The 22,644-nt window shown below is 39.3% G+C and overlaps 1 protein-coding gene across 4 annotated transcripts in view; it reads left to right on the top strand.

The window, feature by feature from the left end:
• MYH11 (myosin heavy chain 11) overlaps positions 1-22,644 on the top strand; it is a 55,209-nt gene that overhangs the window by 25,345 nt on the left and 7,220 nt on the right. For 2 of the 4 annotated variants that reach the window (XM_014895225.2, XM_014895207.2), the window contains exons 6-36: positions 781-801; positions 3,019-3,111; positions 4,027-4,090; positions 5,261-5,359; positions 6,277-6,420; positions 7,865-7,960; positions 8,346-8,464; positions 8,632-8,784; positions 8,951-9,124; positions 9,282-9,455; positions 9,881-9,995; positions 10,998-11,194; positions 11,334-11,455; positions 11,573-11,642; positions 11,786-11,946; positions 12,748-12,856; positions 13,730-13,861; positions 14,144-14,350; positions 14,739-14,876; positions 15,516-15,639; positions 16,076-16,247; positions 16,826-17,038; positions 17,167-17,311; positions 17,403-17,609; positions 18,424-18,528; positions 18,631-18,783; positions 19,206-19,454; positions 19,693-19,905; positions 20,552-20,764; positions 21,415-21,576; positions 22,320-22,448. In XM_014895225.2, coding sequence (XP_014750711.1) covers positions 781-801; positions 3,019-3,111; positions 4,027-4,090; positions 5,261-5,359; positions 6,277-6,420; positions 7,865-7,960; positions 8,346-8,464; positions 8,632-8,784; positions 8,951-9,124; positions 9,282-9,455; positions 9,881-9,995; positions 10,998-11,194; positions 11,334-11,455; positions 11,573-11,642; positions 11,786-11,946; positions 12,748-12,856; positions 13,730-13,861; positions 14,144-14,350; positions 14,739-14,876; positions 15,516-15,639; positions 16,076-16,247; positions 16,826-17,038; positions 17,167-17,311; positions 17,403-17,609; positions 18,424-18,528; positions 18,631-18,783; positions 19,206-19,454; positions 19,693-19,905; positions 20,552-20,764; positions 21,415-21,576; positions 22,320-22,448 — 4,473 coding nt within the window. The remainder of the gene's footprint in view (positions 1-780; positions 802-3,018; positions 3,112-4,026; positions 4,091-5,260; positions 5,360-6,276; positions 6,421-7,864; positions 7,961-8,345; positions 8,465-8,631; positions 8,785-8,950; positions 9,125-9,281; positions 9,456-9,880; positions 9,996-10,997; positions 11,195-11,333; positions 11,456-11,572; positions 11,643-11,785; positions 11,947-12,747; positions 12,857-13,729; positions 13,862-14,143; positions 14,351-14,738; positions 14,877-15,515; positions 15,640-16,075; positions 16,248-16,825; positions 17,039-17,166; positions 17,312-17,402; positions 17,610-18,423; positions 18,529-18,630; positions 18,784-19,205; positions 19,455-19,692; positions 19,906-20,551; positions 20,765-21,414; positions 21,577-22,319; positions 22,449-22,644) is intronic. The other 2 variants (XM_088174421.1, XM_014895217.2) reach the window with 1 other exon arrangement.

A 22,644-nucleotide genomic window follows, 5' to 3' on the forward strand; every position in this document is an offset into this window, starting at 1 on the left:
CCCTGCCCATGTGTCAGCAGAGCACAAAGTGTGCAGCCCTCCCTCTTCCTCCACTAATAACTGGGCTTTTATGTACAGTGGATTCTAATTTGGAGTAGGGGAGGGAGTAAATGTCCTTTTGAATAGTATTTTCTAGAAATCTGTGATTAAATTTAGTGGAAACAGTCCAAGACTAGTGTTTAATATATAATGTTTATGCAAAAAAAGTAATTTCTTCCTATTGAGTCCGTGCTCAGTAGCTGGGGGAAATGAACTTGAGGTGCCAAGGCCATCCCCAACAGAACTTGCTGCTGTGTCCTCTGGGGAATTATGAGTCTCAGGACCAAATTTGCCCTGAGACAGACCTGAAGGCAAATATCCATCAGAGAGGAGCTGAGAAAAAGTCCAATTTGTTCTATATCATGCTGACAAATAGTAATTCAGTGATTAGGACTACTGGCACTGCAATTTCAGACATTAAAATATAATGAATAGCAAAATGCACCAAAAAACCAGGGATTTATCATAAAAATATTTGCCTTTGTCTGGTCCTGAGAGACTAACCTGGGACTGGATCCAAATCCCATCTCTTTGCTTCAGGCGTTTTCTTTTCTTCAGTTAAAATGCTCTGTGTATGTTAATGTTATTTTTACCCTTGGTATGTCTGCAATAGATTGTTCATTCCTGGTTTATTTGCATGGAAACTGTGTACTGGTTATTTAAATACAGGAAAAACAATAAAAATGTCTGTCTAATGGAAATTATACTGACACTTGTTTTATACTATGTTATTCAACACAGCAAGGTCCATCTTTTGCCTACGTGAGTAACTTAGACTGTTTGATGTGTGTTTAAGGCACTGAGTGTAGATCTGCATGCTATTGTTGCACCCCAAAAATTTAAGAGATATTTTGTTGAAATATGTTGTATGATATGATGAAAAGCAACAATAGCACCAAATGCTCTCACAAATCAACCCTAACTGTGTCAGGCTCCATAGCAAAGAATGAGGTCTGACACAGGCAGGGTCATCTTTCAAATATCACCCTCTTCTATATCTGTGTGTGTGTTCAAATTGCCATAGTTTGAATTAAATTTCCCACAATCTTGGAAGAGCCACTCCTGAAATTAAACAATGTGGTTTCTGAATGAAATACTCAAATGCTTTCTTTGCTTCAGGTTGAATTTTTTAGGACTGTTGTGAAATAATTCCTAAACCTCACGGTGTTTGATTTGTTTGGCTGCATGCTTTCCATTTGTTATTGCTTGGAATTTTACATTTCCATGTAACTGTTGAGAATTGTTCACCACCACAAGAGTTAGCATGTTCTTAGCTTGCTGCTGTGACGTGTAACAGAGCAATTCCCACTGCAGCACCTGTCTGCAGGTGTGTTACAGGCCCTCCTCTCTGTGTGCCATACCACATAGCCGTGCTTTGGGAGTACAGGCAGGTTTGTTGGCACATTCTTGGTGTTTCTGTGCCAGGCAAATGGGATTTATTTTCTTTCATGTTGTCTTTTTTGCCCCATTCTGACTGCTCAGACTGCCTCTCAGACTTCAGCTATGACAGTGTTGCCCCTTAGTTAATTTAGTACTTCCTTCAACAATCTCTCTGCAAAAAACCAAATTATTTCATGGTTGGCATGGGCACCTCTGTGGAGTTCGGTGTCCTTAGAGCTGCACACAGTGCTGGCCACCTGGAGCCAAAGTTTTATAGCCAGTTTTATGGCATAGTTCAGTTCTCAGTAGAAGCAGGTGGTGTCTGTCTCATTTTAACAGACAAGTTTCTGTTTTAGATGTCACCATCTGACTGCAGCAACACTCTTTGCTTATAGTGGAGTTTTTATATCTACAGAGCATAACTGGACAGACCTGCCCAGTACAGAGAATCTTCAGGAATTTTTAGGAATTAATTTTTTATTCTGGGATTCCTGTATGAACTTGTTAGGAAATCTTGCTTCCCTCGTCCTCTAGCTCTTGGGCAGTAAGCTTTTTAAGGATATTTTTGAGGTAACTCTCACCATTGACACAGAAGTAACAAGGCATTCAGGGGTGACATTTAGAAAAAGGTTACCAGATTTGCACACTAATTGGGAAGTGCTTTCCAAATTATTTCATAGATCCAAACAAAATATTGCTTTGATTTCTAATTAAAATAATTCAAATTATATCTGATTGTCTATCAAGGACTTTTTCAGGGTGAGTTATTTGAAATAGTGGATATTACTACAGAGTAGTACTCAAAGAATAATGTGGCAAAGTAAATGTAAATGATCTCATAGGAAAGAGTTGAATGAAAAGTTCTGAAAAGCTGTATACACATGGAAAGTATTTTTTCAACTTCATTGATTTACTTAGAAATAGGATTAGGTAAATATATAGAATTAAATGCATGCTTGTCTCATTGCATGATTTGTTTCCTTAGCAATTACCAATCACAATTAACGATATAATACGAAGTTTGTGTGTTTGCATGAGAATTCATTATCCTAGTTTGAAATAAATCAATGCAATTCCATATTTAACCTACATAGCCTTGCATGGATCATTATTAATAGACTTGATGAAATCTGCTTTGTAGCTTTGTGCTGCATTACATTAAAATTATTCTCAGCAAGTTATTCTAATTACATTGTCATTTGCTAGCAAAGGGTCTCAATAAACTAACTTGGAAAAGCCATGAGGTTCCTTTAAGAATATCTCTTTTAAAAATTACATTAAACTGGAAAAAATTATTTACATTGAATGACCCTTTTTTTTTTTTTAAGGAAGGCCAGTCGTGATGCTAAACAGATTAATAGAGTTTGATCTGTCACAGGCAACAAGACTGGGAAAGGGTCATGTATACAGAGCAGCAGTCAACTGCACAAACAGATAAACACAAAGATTAACAAAGAATGAAAAAAATCCACATGAAATGCAGTATTCAGCAAAAAAAATTAGAGACTTAAATTTGATTTCACCTTTCCCATGTGTGAGTGTTAGTTTCAACTAAGTAATTATGAAGTTTAGTGTTAACTGCTTCTGAATGAATTTTAGGGTGAGCTGGAAAAACAGCTTCTCCAGGCAAACCCTATTCTTGAAGCTTTTGGAAATGCCAAAACTGTGAAGAATGACAACTCCTCTAGATTTGTAAGTAGCAGAAATCCAGTTTGGTCTGTGTTGGGGGGAGGTAAAACACCTTTTAAAACCCAGTGTACAGACAGTGGCCACCATCAGTGTTTCTCCCTAAAGACAGCTTTAAAGCTGATCCCTTAGAAACAATTTAGAATTCCCCTCTGAAACAGGAATTTGACTTGATAGAAGAATAAAGATCAGGCTCACACTTGACAGTAACATTGTCTCACAATTTAGCAGTCTGTGTGTGACCTTTTGGAGTCATTCCCTGTTCTAGCACATATCCACCGTCAGCATATTTGCAACTTCCATTTTCTTTGCACCATTGTTGAGTATAGATCTTATAAGGTGCGACTCTTATGTCATGGTTAAGATATTAAATTGAAAATGGAGGAAAAAAATGGAGAAAAAAGAAAAAACAGTTATAGAGATTGGAGTTAGAATGTTGTGAGCTGAGAGCTGTCACTATCTGGTGACACTTCTTTCTGGCAGTGCTGGCAGATGCCAGTTTTCCTGCAGACTCTCCTCTCCCTCCTCTGCTCCCTCCCTGCAAAGTGCAGGGATCCATGTGGGTCAGCTTTAGCAGAGTTTCACAGATCCAACCCCGTTTCCTCACTGACCTTGTGGAAATCAAAGTAGAAAAAAGTTGTTGTGCTACCCCCACTTCCAAAGCCTACTCCAGTAGGGAGAACTCTTATCCCTCTAAGTGCCTGAACAAAATGTGAGGGGGAATCTGTACAGGGGGAATATCAGAGTAGTTCACTTCCTTTCAACTCTTCCACAGATTATCCCAGCAGGAGGGAGTCAAGCACGTTATTCTTGGGAGGGTGATGCACACATCTTATGAAACAAGCTAAACACTGGCTAATACTGCAAAACCTGGCCTAACCTGAAAGAACAGCCCAATTTAGATCTTCTTTTCATTCACAGGGCAAATTCATCCGCATCAACTTCGATGTGACGGGCTACATTGTGGGAGCAAACATAGAGACTTGTATCCTTCCAGTGAGCTGCACTGAGCTGAGAGCAGGATAAACAAGCTCATTGCATGGCTAAGAAAGGCAAATATTGCTGAGGCTGCTATAAACAGAGGCAGGGAAGTGGCCCCGTTTGTGCTGCTTCTGTCTTGCTCTCAGGTTTATGTTTTCAGGGCTGTTTTCTCTTTCCTGTAGGAAAGGGAGCTACTCCCCAAATACAGCTTCAGAAACTGGATAGCCCATACCTAAGGCAAAGGCAAGGGACCTTTCCACATCCAGAGGATTTGTCTTGCCTGGATGCTAAATACTAACTGCTGTGTCAAATTACACACCCAGAGCAGTGAGCTGTGTGTCAATAACCTTGATGTATTTTTTCAGAGAAATTCAGCTCAGTCTGGCCTTGCTTGTCGAGTATGTTGCCTGTTCCCTTGGCTATGTTTATGAGCTGGTATGTTTTAATGAATGGATTAATATGCAGGAGGTTTCCTCAGTGCTCATCTTTGCTTACAGAAGGAGCTTCTTGCTCTAATAAATGAGAACGATGCAGCTATAAAATACCTTATCCCTTGAGTGTAGCATCAAACAACAAGCAGTTTATCATTCTGCTCTTATTTTGACAACTGATCTTTAGAAAAAAATCCAGTTTTAACATTTCTGGTCTTAACTGGAGTTTTATCTACAGCACTGTAGCTTTTAAAGACCACTGACTGGTATTGAAATACTTACACTATTGATAACTTCATTTTTATTAACTTAGAGTGACAAAAATTGTCCAGAAATAAAACTTGATTTTATTGCTTTTATATCTACAATACTCACCTCAAGAACTCTCATTTTCTAGCAGCTTCACCATATGTTGAAAGAACTGGTCCTTCATTTTCAAAGTGGTATGAGTTATATTGTGACTATTCGTTTGATATCTTGGATTTTAGAATAATTTAGGTCTATTGTGCTTACTGCCATGATTAACAGCACTTACTCTGCAATAGCAGGTATAAAATTGATCTGCTTATTGTAGTAGGGATTATACCAATACCAGAGCTCCTGCCACAGAATTAGACACATATTCGTGTTAGACAAGTTCATGGCAAATATTTCAACAATGCTGTTGATGGTTCTGAGACTGATGGCACAATTAAGAAAGGACTGAATCATGTTATTGATTTTTTAACACACTTTACAAACAGATTTGCTTGAAAAATCCCGTGCAATTCGTCAGGCTAAAGATGAAAGAACGTTTCACATCTTTTACTATCTGATTGCTGGAGCTTCTGAACAAATGAGAAGTAAGTTCCTTACTAATGATTTTCTCATCTCTTTGACTACTTTGAGCAATGGCTTGCCTAAGTACCTATCTTAATTTCTGTAATTACATGTTATTCAATCCTTACTATAAATAAACAGCCATAGAAATAGCTATGTATTTTAGTTATAGCAAACAATTTTCTCAAGTGAATTATAAGAAAGCATCAATGCATGTCCACCTGTTTGAGGCAGGTTGTTTGCAGTTTACAGGAGATTTTAATTTACAGGAAATGTAGACCTATTCAGATCCCATCTTGAATAATATCAAGAAGATAAATTGGGAAGAGTTATTAATTGCTATACACAGAAGAAACTGGGGGTTCCAACAGGAATATCAACTCATTGTTTTAAAATAAGATAATGTCTTTGCCACAGCACATTATTACACCGTGAAAGCCACAGCTTCTGCTGTATTGGAACATCATGGTTCAAATATGACATCTTTCCCTAAATCACTCATTGCTAAAGGATGTATAAGCAATGGGTAACTCTGTATTTCCCCTGGCTTTTATGTTCCTTACCTAAGCACCTGTTGTTGGCCATAGAACAGGGTTGAATAGTCTGTTAGTTTGGCCCACTTTGGTTGTTACCTTGTTCCATTGCTCTTATTACAGGCTCTGAATCCCTATAGAGGACTCAGATTCGAGTCCATAGGACACAAAATTGCCCCAAAGTGCAGAGATGTTTTCCATTCACTAATGAAACCTAGAAACTTAATACCATCAAGCTTGCTAAATAGTTATATTGAAAATATTTAACAAAACCATAAACTCTTCATAAAAGCAGAATCTTCCTTTGGTGGTAATGTTGGAGGTTTTTCTGTTGTTCCTTAGGAGAATTCATGAACCAAGAGCATTAGGTAGATGCACTTAAATAAAACTTTTATTCTTCTTTTTAGATGACTTGTTGCTGGAAGGCTTCAACAATTACACGTTTCTATCGAGTGGCTACGTGCCTATTCCTTCTCAACAAGATGATGAAATGTTCCAGGAGACCTTGGAAGCCATGAAAATTATGGGCTTTACTGATGAGGAACAGACATGTGAGAATTGTTATCAACGCTGTATTCAAGATACACATTTGCAAGTGACACTATATAGAGATGCAAATGCAGAGGTTAATTCTGTCCAGAATAATCACTTTGCAAAGCTAATTTGTGTTTATGAAAGGGAATATTTCTCATTACTACATATCTCATAACAACATAGTTCCATATTTGGAACTACATATCCAAAAAGAGAGTGAGTGTAAGCCAGCTCTACCAACAGTAATACCATTTAAAGCCATTTTTTTTTCAGAATTTTCCAGCAACTAGTATGAAAAAGTTGAAAAATAATCTGATTTATTTTTGAAGAAATGGAACAGGCTCAAATAGCTCATAAGTACTCACTGATTCAGAGAAAAGAAAAATAAAAACAAAGCCCATGAAATAACAACTGAACTGTTCTGAAAATGTGAGATCCATGTCCAGAGACATCCACCCACCTGCCCAGCTTTTACCTCTCAGTGCTGCTGGGAGTGTGCAGGCACTCGATGCCAGTTGCCATGTCCCAAGTGACACCTGGTGGCAAAAGCAGCGTCCTCCCATTGCCTGAGCCCTGGAGCAGCTGCAGGAGCAGAAGAGCACATCCCTCACCTGCATCAGTGACCAAGGGATGCTGAGCAAAACCCCAGCCTTGGGCAATCTTGGGACTGGTGCACACTGGTCTGTGTGTCTCCTGCCAGTACTGGTGTGGACAGCAGCGTTCTCCACTGCAGCAACAGGAGTCATTATTTTACTGTCTGACCCCCCTCTGGTTTCATGTTCTAAAATAGAAGCCCATTAGGACAGTATTCTTCTCCTGTGTAAATTAGATAAATTTACAGATAAACCAATAGAACTCCCCAGATTGATACAACCTCATCTGTAATGTAAAAGTAGATTTTACTACCCGAGATTAGGTGGCATCACATTTATGTATATTTTAGTAATTAAACATTAATAAGTACCTTTTCTGTATTTTGACACTAATCCTTTAAAGATATGTATACATTAGATTTTAGTTGCACAACTAAATATGCACATGTCCCTGAATAACTGGACATTCAGAAGTGCCACACATTTTTGAAGTTGCTGGTAATTCAGATATATTTTTTATTTTAAAGACAGAAATACTCTTGAGTGACTGAGCAGGGAAGATGCTACTGGCACTGTGAGTGGGAGACAAATTCCTGAGATGTGGGGATCTGCCTGGGGAGCCAGCATAACTTTTCTTGAGGTGCTGGTGTTCCCAGACTGGCCCATTTGCCTCACTGCACAGATTGTGGAGATTTTTTCTCAGTCAGCTCTCAAAATCCTGCAGTTTATGGCACAGCCCTTTAAAACAAACCTTACTCTTTCCAGAGAGGTACAGACTATCACAGGCAATAGGATGTAATTGCAGAGAACAGAGTTTTCAAAATGTGGCCATTCTGTTCCTCATTTATATTATCTGTTTCTGTTCCAGCTATACTGAGGGTTGTTTCATCTGTCCTACAACTGGGTAATATTGTCTTCAAGAAGGAAAGAAACACTGATCAAGCTTCTATGCCAGATGATACTGGTATGATTTTCCACTTCAAAACTCAGTTAACATTAAGAAATTAATAAAACAGCAACTAAATAAGCACTCTCTATCAATATTTTTTAAAATTAATTGCTATTATCTATGTAACTCTCACACTTTAAAATATAAACCATGCTTAAAATCAGCTCAATTATCATTACCTTTTCTAGTAATCTTGAATCCATAAATTGATGAATGTTGAATTTGTTGCTTGGATCACAAATGTAACTTTTATGGCAAGCGTCATCTCTTATAAGTACAATAGAGAAGCTTTTAAGGAAGATAAATAATTCTGCATACTTGCCGAGCTACTCATATTCACACTTACTGAGCAGTTAAGAGGCAATTCAGTTTGAAATAAAATCTCACTTTTTTATTCTAGCTGCACAAAAAGTGTGCCACCTGATGGGGATTAATGTGACAGATTTCACAAGATCTATTCTGACTCCAAGGATCAAGGTTGGACGAGATGTTGTCCAGAAAGCTCAGACCAAAGAGCAGGTACCACATGCACTCTGCCCAGCTCTCCTAAGCTATTCTCCCTTTTCCTATTTCGATTTCTCCTTACAGCTTGGCTAAAGGGAAAAGTCTCTTTTCTGTCTCATTTCTACAAATTAACAGTTAAGTGGGTTTCTACTTTCACTTACATCTCCTCTTACCTCTTCCAGGCAGACTTTGCCATAGAAGCTTTGGCCAAGGCCAAATTTGAGCGTCTTTTCCGTTGGATCCTGGCTCGTGTGAACAAAGCTCTGGATAAAACAAAGAGACAAGGAGCTTCTTTCTTGGGGATCCTTGACATTGCTGGATTTGAGATTTTTGAGGTATGTACTGTGGGACAATAGCTGATTAAACTCATATAGATCCCTAAATTTTAATTATTTTAATATGCAAAAAGAAATACAAAATAGCAAATACCATCTTGTCATTTAAGTTTACTCTTGACGGTCTCTGTCTAATGTTATAAATTCACTACTTTCCTCTTCACAGATCAATTCCTTTGAGCAGCTGTGCATCAACTACACCAATGAGAAACTTCAGCAGCTTTTCAACCACACAATGTTTATACTGGAGCAAGAGGAATACCAGCGAGAGGGCATTGAATGGAATTTCATTGACTTTGGCCTTGACCTGCAGCCTTGCATTGAGCTGATCGAAAGACCAGTAAGATTCTCTCTCTGTAGGTGGGATACTATCAGAGCTATCAGTTATGTGTCAGTACAGCAAGGGATCCTTTATTTCCTGCAAGGGGTGAAGAAGGTGCTGCTCTGTCTTTGCCTCTGCTTGTGATGATTCTGATCTGTTACCACTCCCATTGCAGACCAACCCTCCCGGTGTCCTGGCTCTGCTGGATGAAGAGTGCTGGTTCCCCAAGGCTACTGACACGTCCTTTGTGGAGAAACTAATTCAAGAACAAGGCAACCATCCCAAATTCCAGAAGCCCAAGCAACTCAAGGACAAAACAGAGTTCTGTATAATGCACTATGCAGGAAAGGTACAGGACAGATTGAGCTATTTTGACTTAGGGAACTTCGATTCTTTGATACCCAAAGAATCAAAGAGAAACATTCTGGTACCTGCACTGATGAGACATGGCTTTAATTATGAAATGTGCTTATTAAGTGTTTTAATTACTCAATACATGAAATAAGATTTGCAAATCATGGTTGTGCTTAGCTCACAAGAAAACAAAAATTACCATCACTGAGGTTATTGAAAATCCAAGTAATCTGGATTCTTTTCTAGCAAGCAGACTTTTTAAAGACATTAGTACATGTGAGAATAAATACTCAACTCTCAACCCAAGAAACCTTTGCACATTTGTTTGATTTTGTGTTAATACAGTGCCCTGTGTTCTTGGTCACTCCAAATTTCGTATCAAGAACAGATTTTTGATGTAGCACTCACTGTTCCCTGCAGGTTACCTACAATGCAACTGCCTGGCTGACAAAGAACATGGATCCACTAAACGACAATGTGACTTCTCTGCTGAACCAGTCTTCAGACAAATTTGTAGCAGACCTTTGGAAAGATGGTATGAATCACCACTCTGAATCACTGATGGGTTTTAAAGGGAGAAACTCCTACCAGAACTTTTTGACAGCCATCCTTTATTGGCAGCACACAAGTGTGAATGTCATAAGCATAGAAGAGACTGAAATAAGAGATAAGAATAATGTGTTCTAAAGACATCATTAACAAAAAACTTCATTAGAGAGTTTCAAGCATTATCAAAAAATTTCTTCTATATTATTCAGCAACAGAATAAAAATTATTCATTACACTGTTAAAATGTTGCTGAATATGTAAAATTGTAGACCTCATTTAATATAGGTTATTGTTAGGTTTCAGGAAGCCTTTCATGTAAATTCTGCGGAGTTCTATTTAATTAATAGACATAATAAAATATATTCTGGATATTCAGTTGCTCCATTCTGTCTCTACTTAACAAAATCCACATTTTCATCTTTGACAGAAGTAGACTATTTACCCAGAAGGGCTCCTAGTACATTTGTCAGAATGCTTCTATTGCATAAAAAAATATACCTATCCTCTTTGGCAAGCTGCAAGAGTAACCATGTCAGTGATGGGTGTGATGTGAGGCAAGGGTAATTGTAGCCGTGGAAAGGGGTTTTAACCCTTTAAGTGCAGTGGAAATGAGATGCACAGCTACATGGTCGTCTTTCATGACAGGAAGAAAGAGACAAGTTTATTCAGAAACACACTTGGTTTTATAGCACGACTTGCAATTCCAAGAGTAGAGAAAAGGTGATTGGTTCAGAGAGAAGACACCCCATTCCCAGGGCCTGGTCACACACTACAACAGGTGTTCTATCTTTGTTATTAATTCCTTTTTATTTTGACCAAATGATCACCCTGGGAGAAATTCTCCCTAGCCTTGAGCTGGACCAGCTTACCAGCTGGGAACAGAGCTGAAAAGCTCCAGCCTGGAATATTTTCTTACTTTCTTACTTTCTCAATATGTGTCCCACAGATAATTTATATAAACTGTTCCATTCTTTCTTTTCTATTTCAGTGGACCGTATAGTTGGGCTGGACCAAATGGCCAAGATGAGCGAAAGCTCATCACTCCCCAGTGCTTCAAAAACCAAGAAAGGCATGTTCCGTACTGTTGGGCAACTCTATAAGGAGCAGCTGACCAAACTGATGACCACCCTAAGGAACACCAACCCCAACTTTGTCCGCTGCATCATTCCAAACCATGAAAAAAGGGTAAATTCCAGATGCTTGGCTGCTCCTGTTGAGCTGCTCACTGCACACGGCAGAGCTGAATGATGTCTTCAAACACAGATATGTGGACGGTAACATTTTCGTAAATTTGTGCTAAAAACACCCTCTGTTCCCTTTTCAGTCTGGCAAACTTGACGCCCATTTAGTGCTGGAGCAGTTGCGCTGCAATGGTGTCTTGGAAGGGATCCGTATCTGCCGGCAGGGATTCCCCAACAGGATCGTCTTCCAGGAGTTCCGCCAGCGGTACGAGCCCCCAGCCCCAGCTCTGGGCCAGCAGAGCTGTCACTCCTGTCTGTCTGTCTGTCTGTACAAAACCACCCAGTGTGTTTCAACCTCCCTAACACAAGCATCTTTTGGCAGGTATGAAATTCTCGCTGCCAACGCCATTCCTAAAGGATTCATGGATGGGAAGCAGGCTTGCATACTCATGGTGAGGAAAGCATTTTTCATCCTATTGATAATCAGGCCTACACTTCTTATATAAAAGTGTTGAGACTGAACAGAAATGAGAAGTGATTTTTAGTACCCTAAACCTCAGCATTGGAGTTAACAAATATCCCCCTTTTCCTCCAGATCAAAGCACTAGAGCTTGATCCCAACTTGTACAGAATTGGACAGAGTAAAATCTTCTTCAGAACTGGTGTTCTGGCTCACCTGGAAGAAGAGAGAGACCTGAAGATCACAGACGTTATTATCACCTTCCAAGCTATGTCCCGAGGCTACCTAGCAAGAAAGTAAGAATATGTGCTAACAAATAGAATGTTTTCTGCAGCAGAGTATCTGCAGGGGCCTTTAGTGTTCCAGAGAACAAAAAGAAGATACTGAGACATTTCATTATTATTTATATTGCATTAGAACTCGTGTCAAATGAACGTTTCACTCTCAGCCCAGAAAAGGCTGATTAGTGTAATTACAGGGAAGCAGTTACACTGTGAGGCTGCTCACACCCCTCTGTACAATCAGCTGAGACAATGACCCATCATTTAAACATTTATGTGTTTGTACCAGCAGGGAAAGGAGCATCCTACGCCCTGACTGGAGTCTTAGGCAAAATAAATAATAAAATAATTTCTTCCACAGCTTCAGTGTGGAGCACTGATCATCTAGCATGATCCCAGTTAATGTACACCACAAAACTATCAACAATAATGCCTTTTTTTTCTGCAATACTATCAAGGCTTTCAAATTGCCAAAGAAATATGTTTCAAGAATGATAATCAGTACAAGATCTGAGTGCCTGTGTACTCTGGAAAGATGTTCACACCCAGAACTAGATCTATACATCTGTGCCTATCCATGGAATGGAAACAGCAATAAACCAAAATAAAATATCAGACAGCTAACCAGAGTTATCACCCTTCCTCAGGAAAGCACAGGCACTGTTAAAGCAGCAAAAAAATATGTGCCAGACTCCCCAAACCATATGTGGCTCATCAGCAGTCTCTCATACCATAGTTTCTTTGCTTAATGTATGTACCTTGCAAACACCTTCTATTCTCTGACTGAACCAATTTGCTTTATGTTTTAAATCACAGAGCCTTTGCCAAGAGACAGCAACAGTTGACTGCAATGAAGGTTATCCAAAGAAATTGTGCTGCCTACCTGAAGCTGAGGAACTGGCAGTGGTGGAGACTGTTTACTAAAGTGAGTGACTGCTATCAGTAAATCTCTCCTCAGTTTTCCAAAAGAAATGAAATGCACATGATACCAAGGTACATCTTGTCAGGCACATTCCTTGTTCCAAAGTCCATTGCAGCTGGTGGCAAGAGCATCATTAGTTTCACAAAATTTGGGGTTAGAGATAATCTGGATAGTTCTATAATGCAATTAACATTAAAGGTAGTTCTAGCTTGAGAAGAAAATCTAGTTAAGCAGAAATTCATAAAAGATTTTGCATGTTTGAAGACTTTTTTTAATAGCCACAAAATGAAATAATTTCACAGGGGTGGATAATGAGAACACTGAGTAAAACTGAATTTTCCAACTATCCAGAGTAATATAGCTGTGAGGAACAAGCAGCTTGGGAAATCCTAACTGGGATACTAAACATCTTCTTGCTGGGCACCCATGCAAATTAAGTCTATTTTCCTATTAAAGAGGCTCAGTTGTTTCAAGAACGGATTGGGAAACCTTCTCCTACTTGGATTGATAGCAATTTCCTCTGCAACCAGAAATAGGCAGTAATACACACCTGTGTGTGCATATTGCCTGTCTGTGCAGATGTACATTTTGTACATTATCAAGGGATGAAAACAGGCCTGGAGACTTTTCAAAAGTGACACTATCAGAAGTAGAGGTGCTCACAAGGCCCCAGGAATTAACACAGAGATACCAAGTGCAACACTGCTGAGGCTCGGGGCTTTAAAGATGTTCCCATCAGGCTTGGCTGGACAGTATCTGTCCAGTCTTGAGCAATGACAGCACTACCATTAGTGCCAGTCAGTCCTTTAAGCACCATGCTCAGCAACACAAATACTGACAGGAAACATTCTTTAAAAAAAACCTTTCCATTTCCAGGTGAAACCACTGCTGCAAGTCACCCGCCAAGAGGAAGAAATGCAGGCCAAGGATGAAGAACTACAAAAAACTAAGGAAAGACAACAAAAAGCAGAAAGTGAATTGAAGGAGCTGGAACAGAAACACTCACAGGTGATTTACAGCTCTGAACCTCCGGGAAACACTAGCAGTTCTCTTACCATGTTTAGAAGCTGTTATAATAAAAGTGTCCCTCTCCTTTGCACTCATGATTGTCTTCATAGCAATGGTCCAGAGCAGGTGGTCAGTGCAGACAAGCTCCCAGTCACTTCAGCAAAGGCCCAACATCCACACAAGAATGTGTGGTGGAGCTGCCAGCCTGTACCCCAGGAATGTCCAGTGAAACAACCAATTTGCACTCCAAGCCTTAACCTCCTCTCCATTTTATTTGTGCAGCTTGTTGAAGAGAAGAACCTCCTGGCAGAGCAGCTTCAGGCAGAAACTGAGCTGTATGCTGAGGCTGAGGAGATGAGAGTCCGTTTAGCTGCTAAGAAACAAGAGCTGGAAGAGATCCTGCATGAGATGGAAGCCAGAATTGAGGAGGAGGAGGAGCGCAGCCAGCAGCTGCAGGCAGAGAAGAAAAAGATGCAACAACAAATGCTGGTAAGGAGGGATAAGTGACCAATACAGACAATAACTTGGATCTCACTGAGACACAACAGAGACTGGAAAACTTCAGGTCCTAGGACAGTGCTTGCTGCACAACCCTCTGTAGGACATATATCTGTGCTACTGAAGAAAGGACAATGAATTGATGCTCTTTCCTCCAGAGTTCTCTTCTTCCTCGTCTCAATCCCAATCTTTTCTCTAAAACACTATCTTAACAAATCTTGCCTTCTACGCTGTCAAGTATTAGAGATTGTCTAGTTCTTAATAAAAACAACAAAGTTTACAGCATATAGTAATAAATATTAAGCATTTCTTAAGAATTATATAAGTAGTATTTTACTTCCAGAATTCATGTTTTGTGGGTTTCTCTTCCCTCCCAAAGGATCTTGAGGAACAGCTGGAAGAAGAAGAAGCTGCAAGGCAGAAACTGCAACTTGAAAAAGTAGCAGCAGATAGCAAGATAAAGAAAATGGAAGATGATATTCTGATAATGGAAGATCAGAATAACAAGCTAAGCAAGGTGAGTGTTCTGGGTCCACTTTCTTACTCTGAAAATATTGAAAGTTGACCGAAAACCTTCTCTTCCACTAGAGCAACACAAATACTCTTGACTGTCTAATCTCATGGATGTACAGCTACACCAGGTCATCAGTCCTACCTGTACTAAATGCATTTCTGATAATTTTTTGTGCTCATTTAAACAATTCAAAATAGTGTAAAACTGATGTATCTGACAGCTGCTGTAGCAACAATATCTTCAAGCAAAACATTTACAGCAGTCAAGCACAATCAGTGGAAGACATGTCTTCTTGTCCAAGAGCAGAATAAATAACATTTCAACCAAACCTCATGATTAAAACTGGAAGTAAGAATGCCTTCCAGTACTTTTTAAAAGGCAATGCTCCTGTGAACTGGGCCCTGTACTTAGCAGCCATCTGAGAGAGCACAAGATTCGAAGAGCAGCAGCTTAGAGAACATGGAAGTCATAGACACCACTCCATAGCTCCTCTGTAACTGAAAAATTTAAATGCATCATTACAGTCTCAAGAAATACAGAATAAAAGGACAGTCTTGTGGACATTTTTCATTGGCTGTAGGTTGATTTATGATCCCTCATAACAGACATGTTTGCTAACAGAAGTATTTTATTTGTCTTAAGGAAAGAAAACAACTTGAGGAAAGAATAAGTGATCTAACAACAAATCTTGCCGAAGAAGAAGAAAAAGCCAAAAATCTTACAAAGCTCAAGAACAAACATGAATCTATGATTTCTGAACTTGAAGGTAACATGAACAATAGTTTATTGGGGATTTTGTAAAATTTCTTTTTCCTTGCCACAGAACAAAAAAAATCTAAACAGAATCTGGAGAGAACTTTTTAAAAATCTGTGGGGTATTTCCAATTTTTTATGCTGAAGCTGGTTTGGTGATAATCATCAAATCCCCATGGTGCCAAACAACAGAAACCTTTTATTTGTTATATATAAAAGAGTAGAGAGAAAAATGAGGGTGGAAAATGCTTATGGTGGAGAAAGATAAAGAAATTCTTCTGTAGCATAGCTAGAAATAAGGCATTGCATGTTGCTCCAAAACCACAGTGACTTGTAGTTAAATGCATGGCCACATTGGAGGCCAGAACCATTTTTTGCCTAAGCTTGAGAACAGATTAAGGAGTCCTGGCACTACCACAGTCTGATGACCAAAATCCCTCCTATTTCAGTGCGGCTGAAGAAGGAAGAGAAGAGCAGACAAGAACTGGACAAAGTTAAGAGGAAGCTGGAAGGGGAGGCAAATGATCTACATGAGCAGATTGCAGAGCTCCAGGCACAAATTGCTGACCTGAAGGCACAGCTGGCCAAGAAGGAGGAAGAGCTGCAGGCTGCTCTGGCCAGGTACTCACTCCTGGGTCTGCACATGGTGGGAAGCTCAGGCTGGAATATATCTTGCCCCTTCCCAGACAGTGAGAAGCTCCAGCCATGAATCTCATCTCTCAGTTCATCCCCTCCATGTGCTTCCCCCTTTTCCCAATGTCCTTGAAAAATAATTATGCTATTGTGTGTCCATAGACAAATAATCTATTTTATTGAATTACCTCCTGGTATCAATGAAAACTCCTCTTCCCATAAGCAAGGGCAGTGCTGTCAAGTACAATGAAATGTAAAGATCTACTTCATAGGCAATAGGCAAAAATTAAGTAAGAGTCAGACCTTGATCCACTCCAGAATCTCAGTGGATTTTCTGTATGAATTTAAGAGGGAAAACACTCAACCAAAACTCGCTAAATCAACTGATCAGCATCTCCAGACATTGCATCCAGCTAGAGCTGTCTGATCTTTTTTGCATCAGTCTTCCCTTTCTTTGGCACTTTCTTGCACAGACTTATAAATCTTTAGTGTATACTGACTTCCTCAAAGTGAAATCATTATTACTTTTTTTAATTTTTAAAATTAAATGCTCTTTTCTCAAAAAGGCTTGAAGAGGAAACTACTCAGAAGAACAATGCGCTCAAGAAGATCCGTGAATTGGAATCCGTAATTTCTGATCTCCAGGAAGACTTGGAGTCTGAAAAAGCTGCAAGAAACAAAGCAGAAAAGCAAAAGAGAGACCTTGGTGAAGAGTTGGAGGCTCTTAAGACAGAGCTTGAGGATACTTTGGATACCACAGCCACCCAGCAGGAGCTCAGGTATGGAGATGTAGCACAAGGGGCAAAAAGGAATGTCACCAAGCTCAGTACAATCCTGCCCACTGCATGGCAGTCGGGCTGGAATGCTCTTATCTGCTGCTGCTCCATTGATGTGTGTCACCTTCCAGAGCAAAGCGTGAGCAGGAGGTCACAGTGCTGAAGAGAGCTCTGGAGGAGGAGACTCGAACTCACGAAGCCCAGGTCCAGGAGATGAGGCAAAAGCACACTCAGGCTGTGGAAGAGCTCACAGAGCAGCTGGAACAATTTAAACGGGTAAACAGAAATCCATCTCGTTGAAAGCTCTTCTAGATAACACAATTTCCTCTTATAAATCATCTTTATTCACTTCTTCACATGCTTGTAGGCTAAAGCAAACCTGGATAAGACCAAACAGTCACTGGAGAAAGACAATGCTGAACTGGCTAATGAAGTCAGGAGCCTGAATCAGGCCAAACAAGATGTGGAGCACAAGAAGAAGAAGCTGGAAGTGCAGCTGCAGGATTTACAGTCCAAATACACCGAGGGAGAGCGTGTTCGGACAGAACTCAATGAAAAAGTCCATAAATTACAGGTAGGAAGGAGTTCAGTGCTTTGCTGGGGGACTGAGAAGCCCAGTTTATATTGTTCTGTGAGGAGTATGTAGAGGAATTATGGCCCTGCAGCCAAAACGCTCATTTTTTGTCACCTTAAACTCCTACCTCAATTATCATACAATTACTCAATTACAACCACTCCATCTCATGGAACTTGGAGCTTTTAGTCTCCCCACCCCTTTGTACATGTTGCAGTCTGTAATGCCATCACTGATTCAGTGACCATGATGCAGCTCTGACAGTTTCTTTCTGTTTGTTCATTTTTGGGTGGTGGGGAAGATTGACAGGTATGTGGCTTTTGGAAATGTAACAGACAGCTATTAAACACATGCTCAGAAAAGATGACAATGAAAGGAGAATACTCACTTATCTACAGTTTAAGAAATAACTAAAGATAATTTTAAATGGTTCTTTGGTAGATGTTCAATGTCCAGATATACTAATCAAGCTTATTGTTGCATCTTGTTCATAGCTGCAGTAAGCTTTGCTTTATTATTTTAAGTTGGTGGATAAATAAGAAAATATCATCAAATGCATCAACTTCTGACAAACTTGGGAAGAGGAAGGAAAATCTATCAAAAATCCCCATTCTCCTTTGCAATTCATTGCAAGGAACATACTATTATTGCTTTATGAATATGACTAGGTTTTGATATAGAGTAATAAATACTATGGTAAACTAGACAAAAATGGCATTAGATAAAATTTCAGACAAATCCAAGGAAACTAAAGTTTAAGGAAGATTTTGAAGCTTTGCAAAATAACTGCTTTATTCTCTGTGGCATGTCACAGGTGGAGGTTGAAAATGTCACCAGCTTGCTCAATGAAGCAGAAAGCAAAAATATCAAACTGACCAAAGACGTTGCAGCCTTAGGATCTCAGCTACAAGATACACAGGTAAAATTGCATCCAAGATCAGCTCATCTACAATATTCATAAAATGCACAATAAAAAGACCTAAACTAATGACTGTCTTGCCAATTGATGTGGTGACTGTAGGAGCTGCTTCAGGAAGAAACACGGCAGAAGCTAAATGTGTCCACCAAGCTCCGCCAGCTGGAGGATGAGAAGAACAGCTTGCAGGAGCAGTTGGATGAAGAAGTAGAAGCAAAACAAAATCTGGAGAGACATATTTCAACACTGACAATACAGGTATCAGTGCCATAGTTAAATCATTAGCTCCATCACTGAGAGTTGTGTCAGCAGTTCCAGAGGATCTGTAGAATTATCCTGGCACAGCACATGGACCTTCAGGGAATTTGTGCTGTTAGCCCAGATGGCACCAGCAGTGCTCCACAACGGAGGCAGCAGTCTCCCTGTCCTTTAAATGTCTTCCCTGGGACAGGTATGAATGCAAGGTAGCTCCACAAACAGTCTTGCACACAGTATGTGCATCCTAGGTCTGTGCTCTGCCTCATTTTATGAAGGCTGGGTGATGTGTAACTGTCACCAGCTTCACACAGGTCAGACTAGGAAAGCTCAAGGTCTTGGCTGTTTCCCGGCCAAGTTTTTGTCTCTCTGTCAAGTTTTGTTGTCATAGCTACAAAGATTTGTCCTCTGAATTTAAATTTCAGCTCTCTGACTCTAAGAAGAAGATACAGGAATTTACCACCACAGTAGAATTCATGGAAGAAGGCAAAAAGAAACTTCAGAAAGAAATTGAAAGTCTCACACAACAGTTTGAGGAAAAGGCTGCTTCTTATGACAAACTGGAAAAAACCAAGAACAGACTCCAGCAGGAGTTGGATGACCTGGTGGTGGACTTGGACAACCAGCGTCAGCTGGTCTCCAACCTGGAGAAGAAACAGAAGAAGTTTGATCAGGTGTGGATTTTAGATTCTCTCTTGCTGTTATCACCTGTCTGAAACCCATACAGTCCACTGGGACAAGGGGATAAGAAAAATTAACTAAAATTTAATTATACAAAAAATGGTTAATTTTGTATTTATATGCTTTTATCAAAAGCAGAGATTCTTCTCTGTCATTAAGAAGTGACAAGATAGCTGCAATAGAAAAGCCCTGTCACTAATGACCTCCTGTACTGACACTTCCTTTTTACAGATGCTAGCTGAAGAGAAGAACATCTCCTCAAAATATGCAGATGAAAGGGACAGAGCAGAAGCTGAAGCTAGAGAAAAGGAAACAAAGGCTCTGTCATTGGCTCGAGCACTTGAAGAGGCTTTGGAAGCCAAAGAAGAACTGGAGAGAACAAACAAAATGTTGAAAGCTGAAATGGAAGATCTTGTTAGCTCCAAAGATGATGTTGGCAAGAATGTAAGTTTTGGCCTTAGAACAATCTCCACAACAATAATTTAAAATAGCAGCTAAAAAAAGAGATAATTGTTTTCACTGTGGGAAATTCTCTGCAGCACACAAATCCATTCAGCAAGATCAGATATTTCATGTAAAATTCAAAGGTTATTCCATTTGTGTCCAAACTTTCAAGAGACTATGTTTATTTTTAACATAACTTCAAGCATGAAGCAGATTCTAATTGATTTCTAAATAATGTACTAGTTTATTACACTTCTTTGAAATTGTAAACTCTGCAAATCTTATTTTATTAGTTATATTTTACTTTCCCACCTGCCTTACATTTACTTACATAACTGCAGCAAATTTCCACTTCTGCATTGCCAATCACTTCTTTCATTGCAGGGATATGATTATATCACTTCTAATACTAAATAAATTAAATTATGATATTTGACTAGATTAAAAACGAAGTATTGGATAAAGAGAATCTCATTATTTTAAGACAGTTTTGCAAGTGTACAAAGTAAAGCTGATTTAATATTTTCAGTGTAAATTATTCATTGTCCACACCTGATAGTTTCAAATGGCCTATACTGCAAAAATACTGTGTATAACTTATTCTTATTTCTCATAACAAATCTATTAAATTCTCATTGCTTGAAAGGTCCATGAATTGGAGAAATCTAAACGGACCCTTGAACAGCAAGTAGAAGAAATGAAGACACAATTAGAAGAGCTAGAGGATGAGCTACAGGCTGCAGAAGATGCAAAACTCAGGTTGGAAGTTAATATGCAGGCCCTGAAAGGCCAGTTTGAAAGAGATTTACAAGCCAGAGATGAACAGAATGAGGAGAAGAAAAGACAACTCCTCAGACAGGTACCATTCCCTACTGTTGCCTTTGTAAATAAATAACCAAGCCAACTGAAAGGCCTCAACCAAATGCCATTATTAAAGCACCTCGCTAACTATAATGAAAAAAAAGCATTACATTGCCTTTTACTTGGTGATAAAAAAAGAAAAAAAAGAAGAAGAAAAAAAGGGTTATTGTATGGAAAAAGGCAGGGGGGGTTCCCTGCTTCAATAGCAGGTGCACAGTTACCAACAAATGTAGATATTTAACTCTACAACCAATACAATATAAAACACATGAATTGCTATTTCTGACATAGTCAGAACCACCTTCCCTGTATTCTCAGTGCAAGTGAAAAGAGACAACTTTTAATACATCTGTCTTCCCAAGGTACAAGGAATGTATACAAAAGCATTGCAGATGAAAACAGGATAAAACTTATTTGTACAGAAATGTTGTGTCAGCAAGGACAACTGCTGTAGTCATCAGCTTGTAACACACATATTTCCATGAATACAGAACCCAAATTGCTGAATCCTTTCAAAAACATTTAATTTTGGGACAAAATGGAAATCACAGTTAACAGAGATTTGGGGTCTGCATACACTATTCAAACTTAGAGTGTTTTAAGAGTGCCCAAGGAGTTTCCTAAACTGAACTTGTTTTCCTTAATCAGCTCCATGAATATGAAACGGAACTGGAAGATGAGCGGAAGCAACGTGCCCTGGCAGCTGCTGCCAAAAAGAAGCTGGAGATGGATGTTAAAGACCTGGAGAGCCAGGCTGACTCTGCCAACAAAGGCCGGGAAGAGGCCATCAAACAACTCCGCAAATTACAGGTATGCAACCCCAAAAACACAGCTTTTCCTGCTGCTGTGTCTTACACAGCCACAATACAAAAGTTAGGTGACATCTGTGAACTTGATGCCCATTTGAGATGATTGGTTAGAAGGAGAACTTTAACTAGAGTGCCACATTCAAATATCAGTATTGGAATGCTCAGTTTGAATGACAGTGGAAAAATTCACAGGGTAAATTATTAAAATCTTAAATTTCATCATGGTAGAGAGCTTCCAGAATTCTCTAGCCAACACTCATCTGCTACTGACTTACCCACATGGAGGAAAACAAAGATTCACATGAAGAGAAAAGACTATAAGATAAAAGCTATTACAGGGCTCCAATCTGGGTTCAAATATTTGACTCAAGAGCATAAAAGACTGTTCACAAATCAGGTTGTCTTCTGAAATAGCATGTTCTTGTCTATACTTTAAATCTCCACATCAACTGTTCTGTCACATGCTAACAACTAAACAACAAAAATTTTCTTAATCAGAAACATTAAGACTGTACATGTACTCAAATATTCAGAGGACATATGGACAATAGGCATTACAAAAGATGCAGTGTTCAAGCGGAAGGATTGCCCTCCCTGGAACAGCATTTCTTTCCAATATGTGCTACCAGATCTCTGCAGAAAATATAACTTTAGCAGCATAGACAATGTAAATGTGTATGTGTTCTGTTCTGTCCACATTTCGTTCACTGAAATTGTAACAAATTTGTTATTCTTTTCAACAAGGCTCAGATGAAGGACTACCAACGGGAGCTGGATGATGCACGGGCTGCCAGAGAAGAAATATTTGCTACAGCCAGAGAAAATGAAAAGAAAGCAAAGAATCTGGAAGCAGAACTCATGCAACTTCAGGAGGTAAAGTGGGAAACCTACAGCAGAATGAAGGAGATTACACATGGCCTTCACAAGCAAAACAGAGCTGCAGTGAAGTAATCTAATTTAGGGACTGAACTTGTAACAAGTTCCATGTGCTGCATGCACTCCACTAAAGCTGTTGGATCTACATCTGAGCACAGTCAGACTGAGCTGAAACAAATCACCTTGGAAAAAG

This window comes from Sturnus vulgaris, chromosome 16 (assembly GCF_052056855.1).
Source record: "Sturnus vulgaris isolate bStuVul1 chromosome 16, bStuVul1.hap1, whole genome shotgun sequence".
Taxonomy (NCBI): Eukaryota; Metazoa; Chordata; class Aves; order Passeriformes; family Sturnidae; genus Sturnus; species Sturnus vulgaris.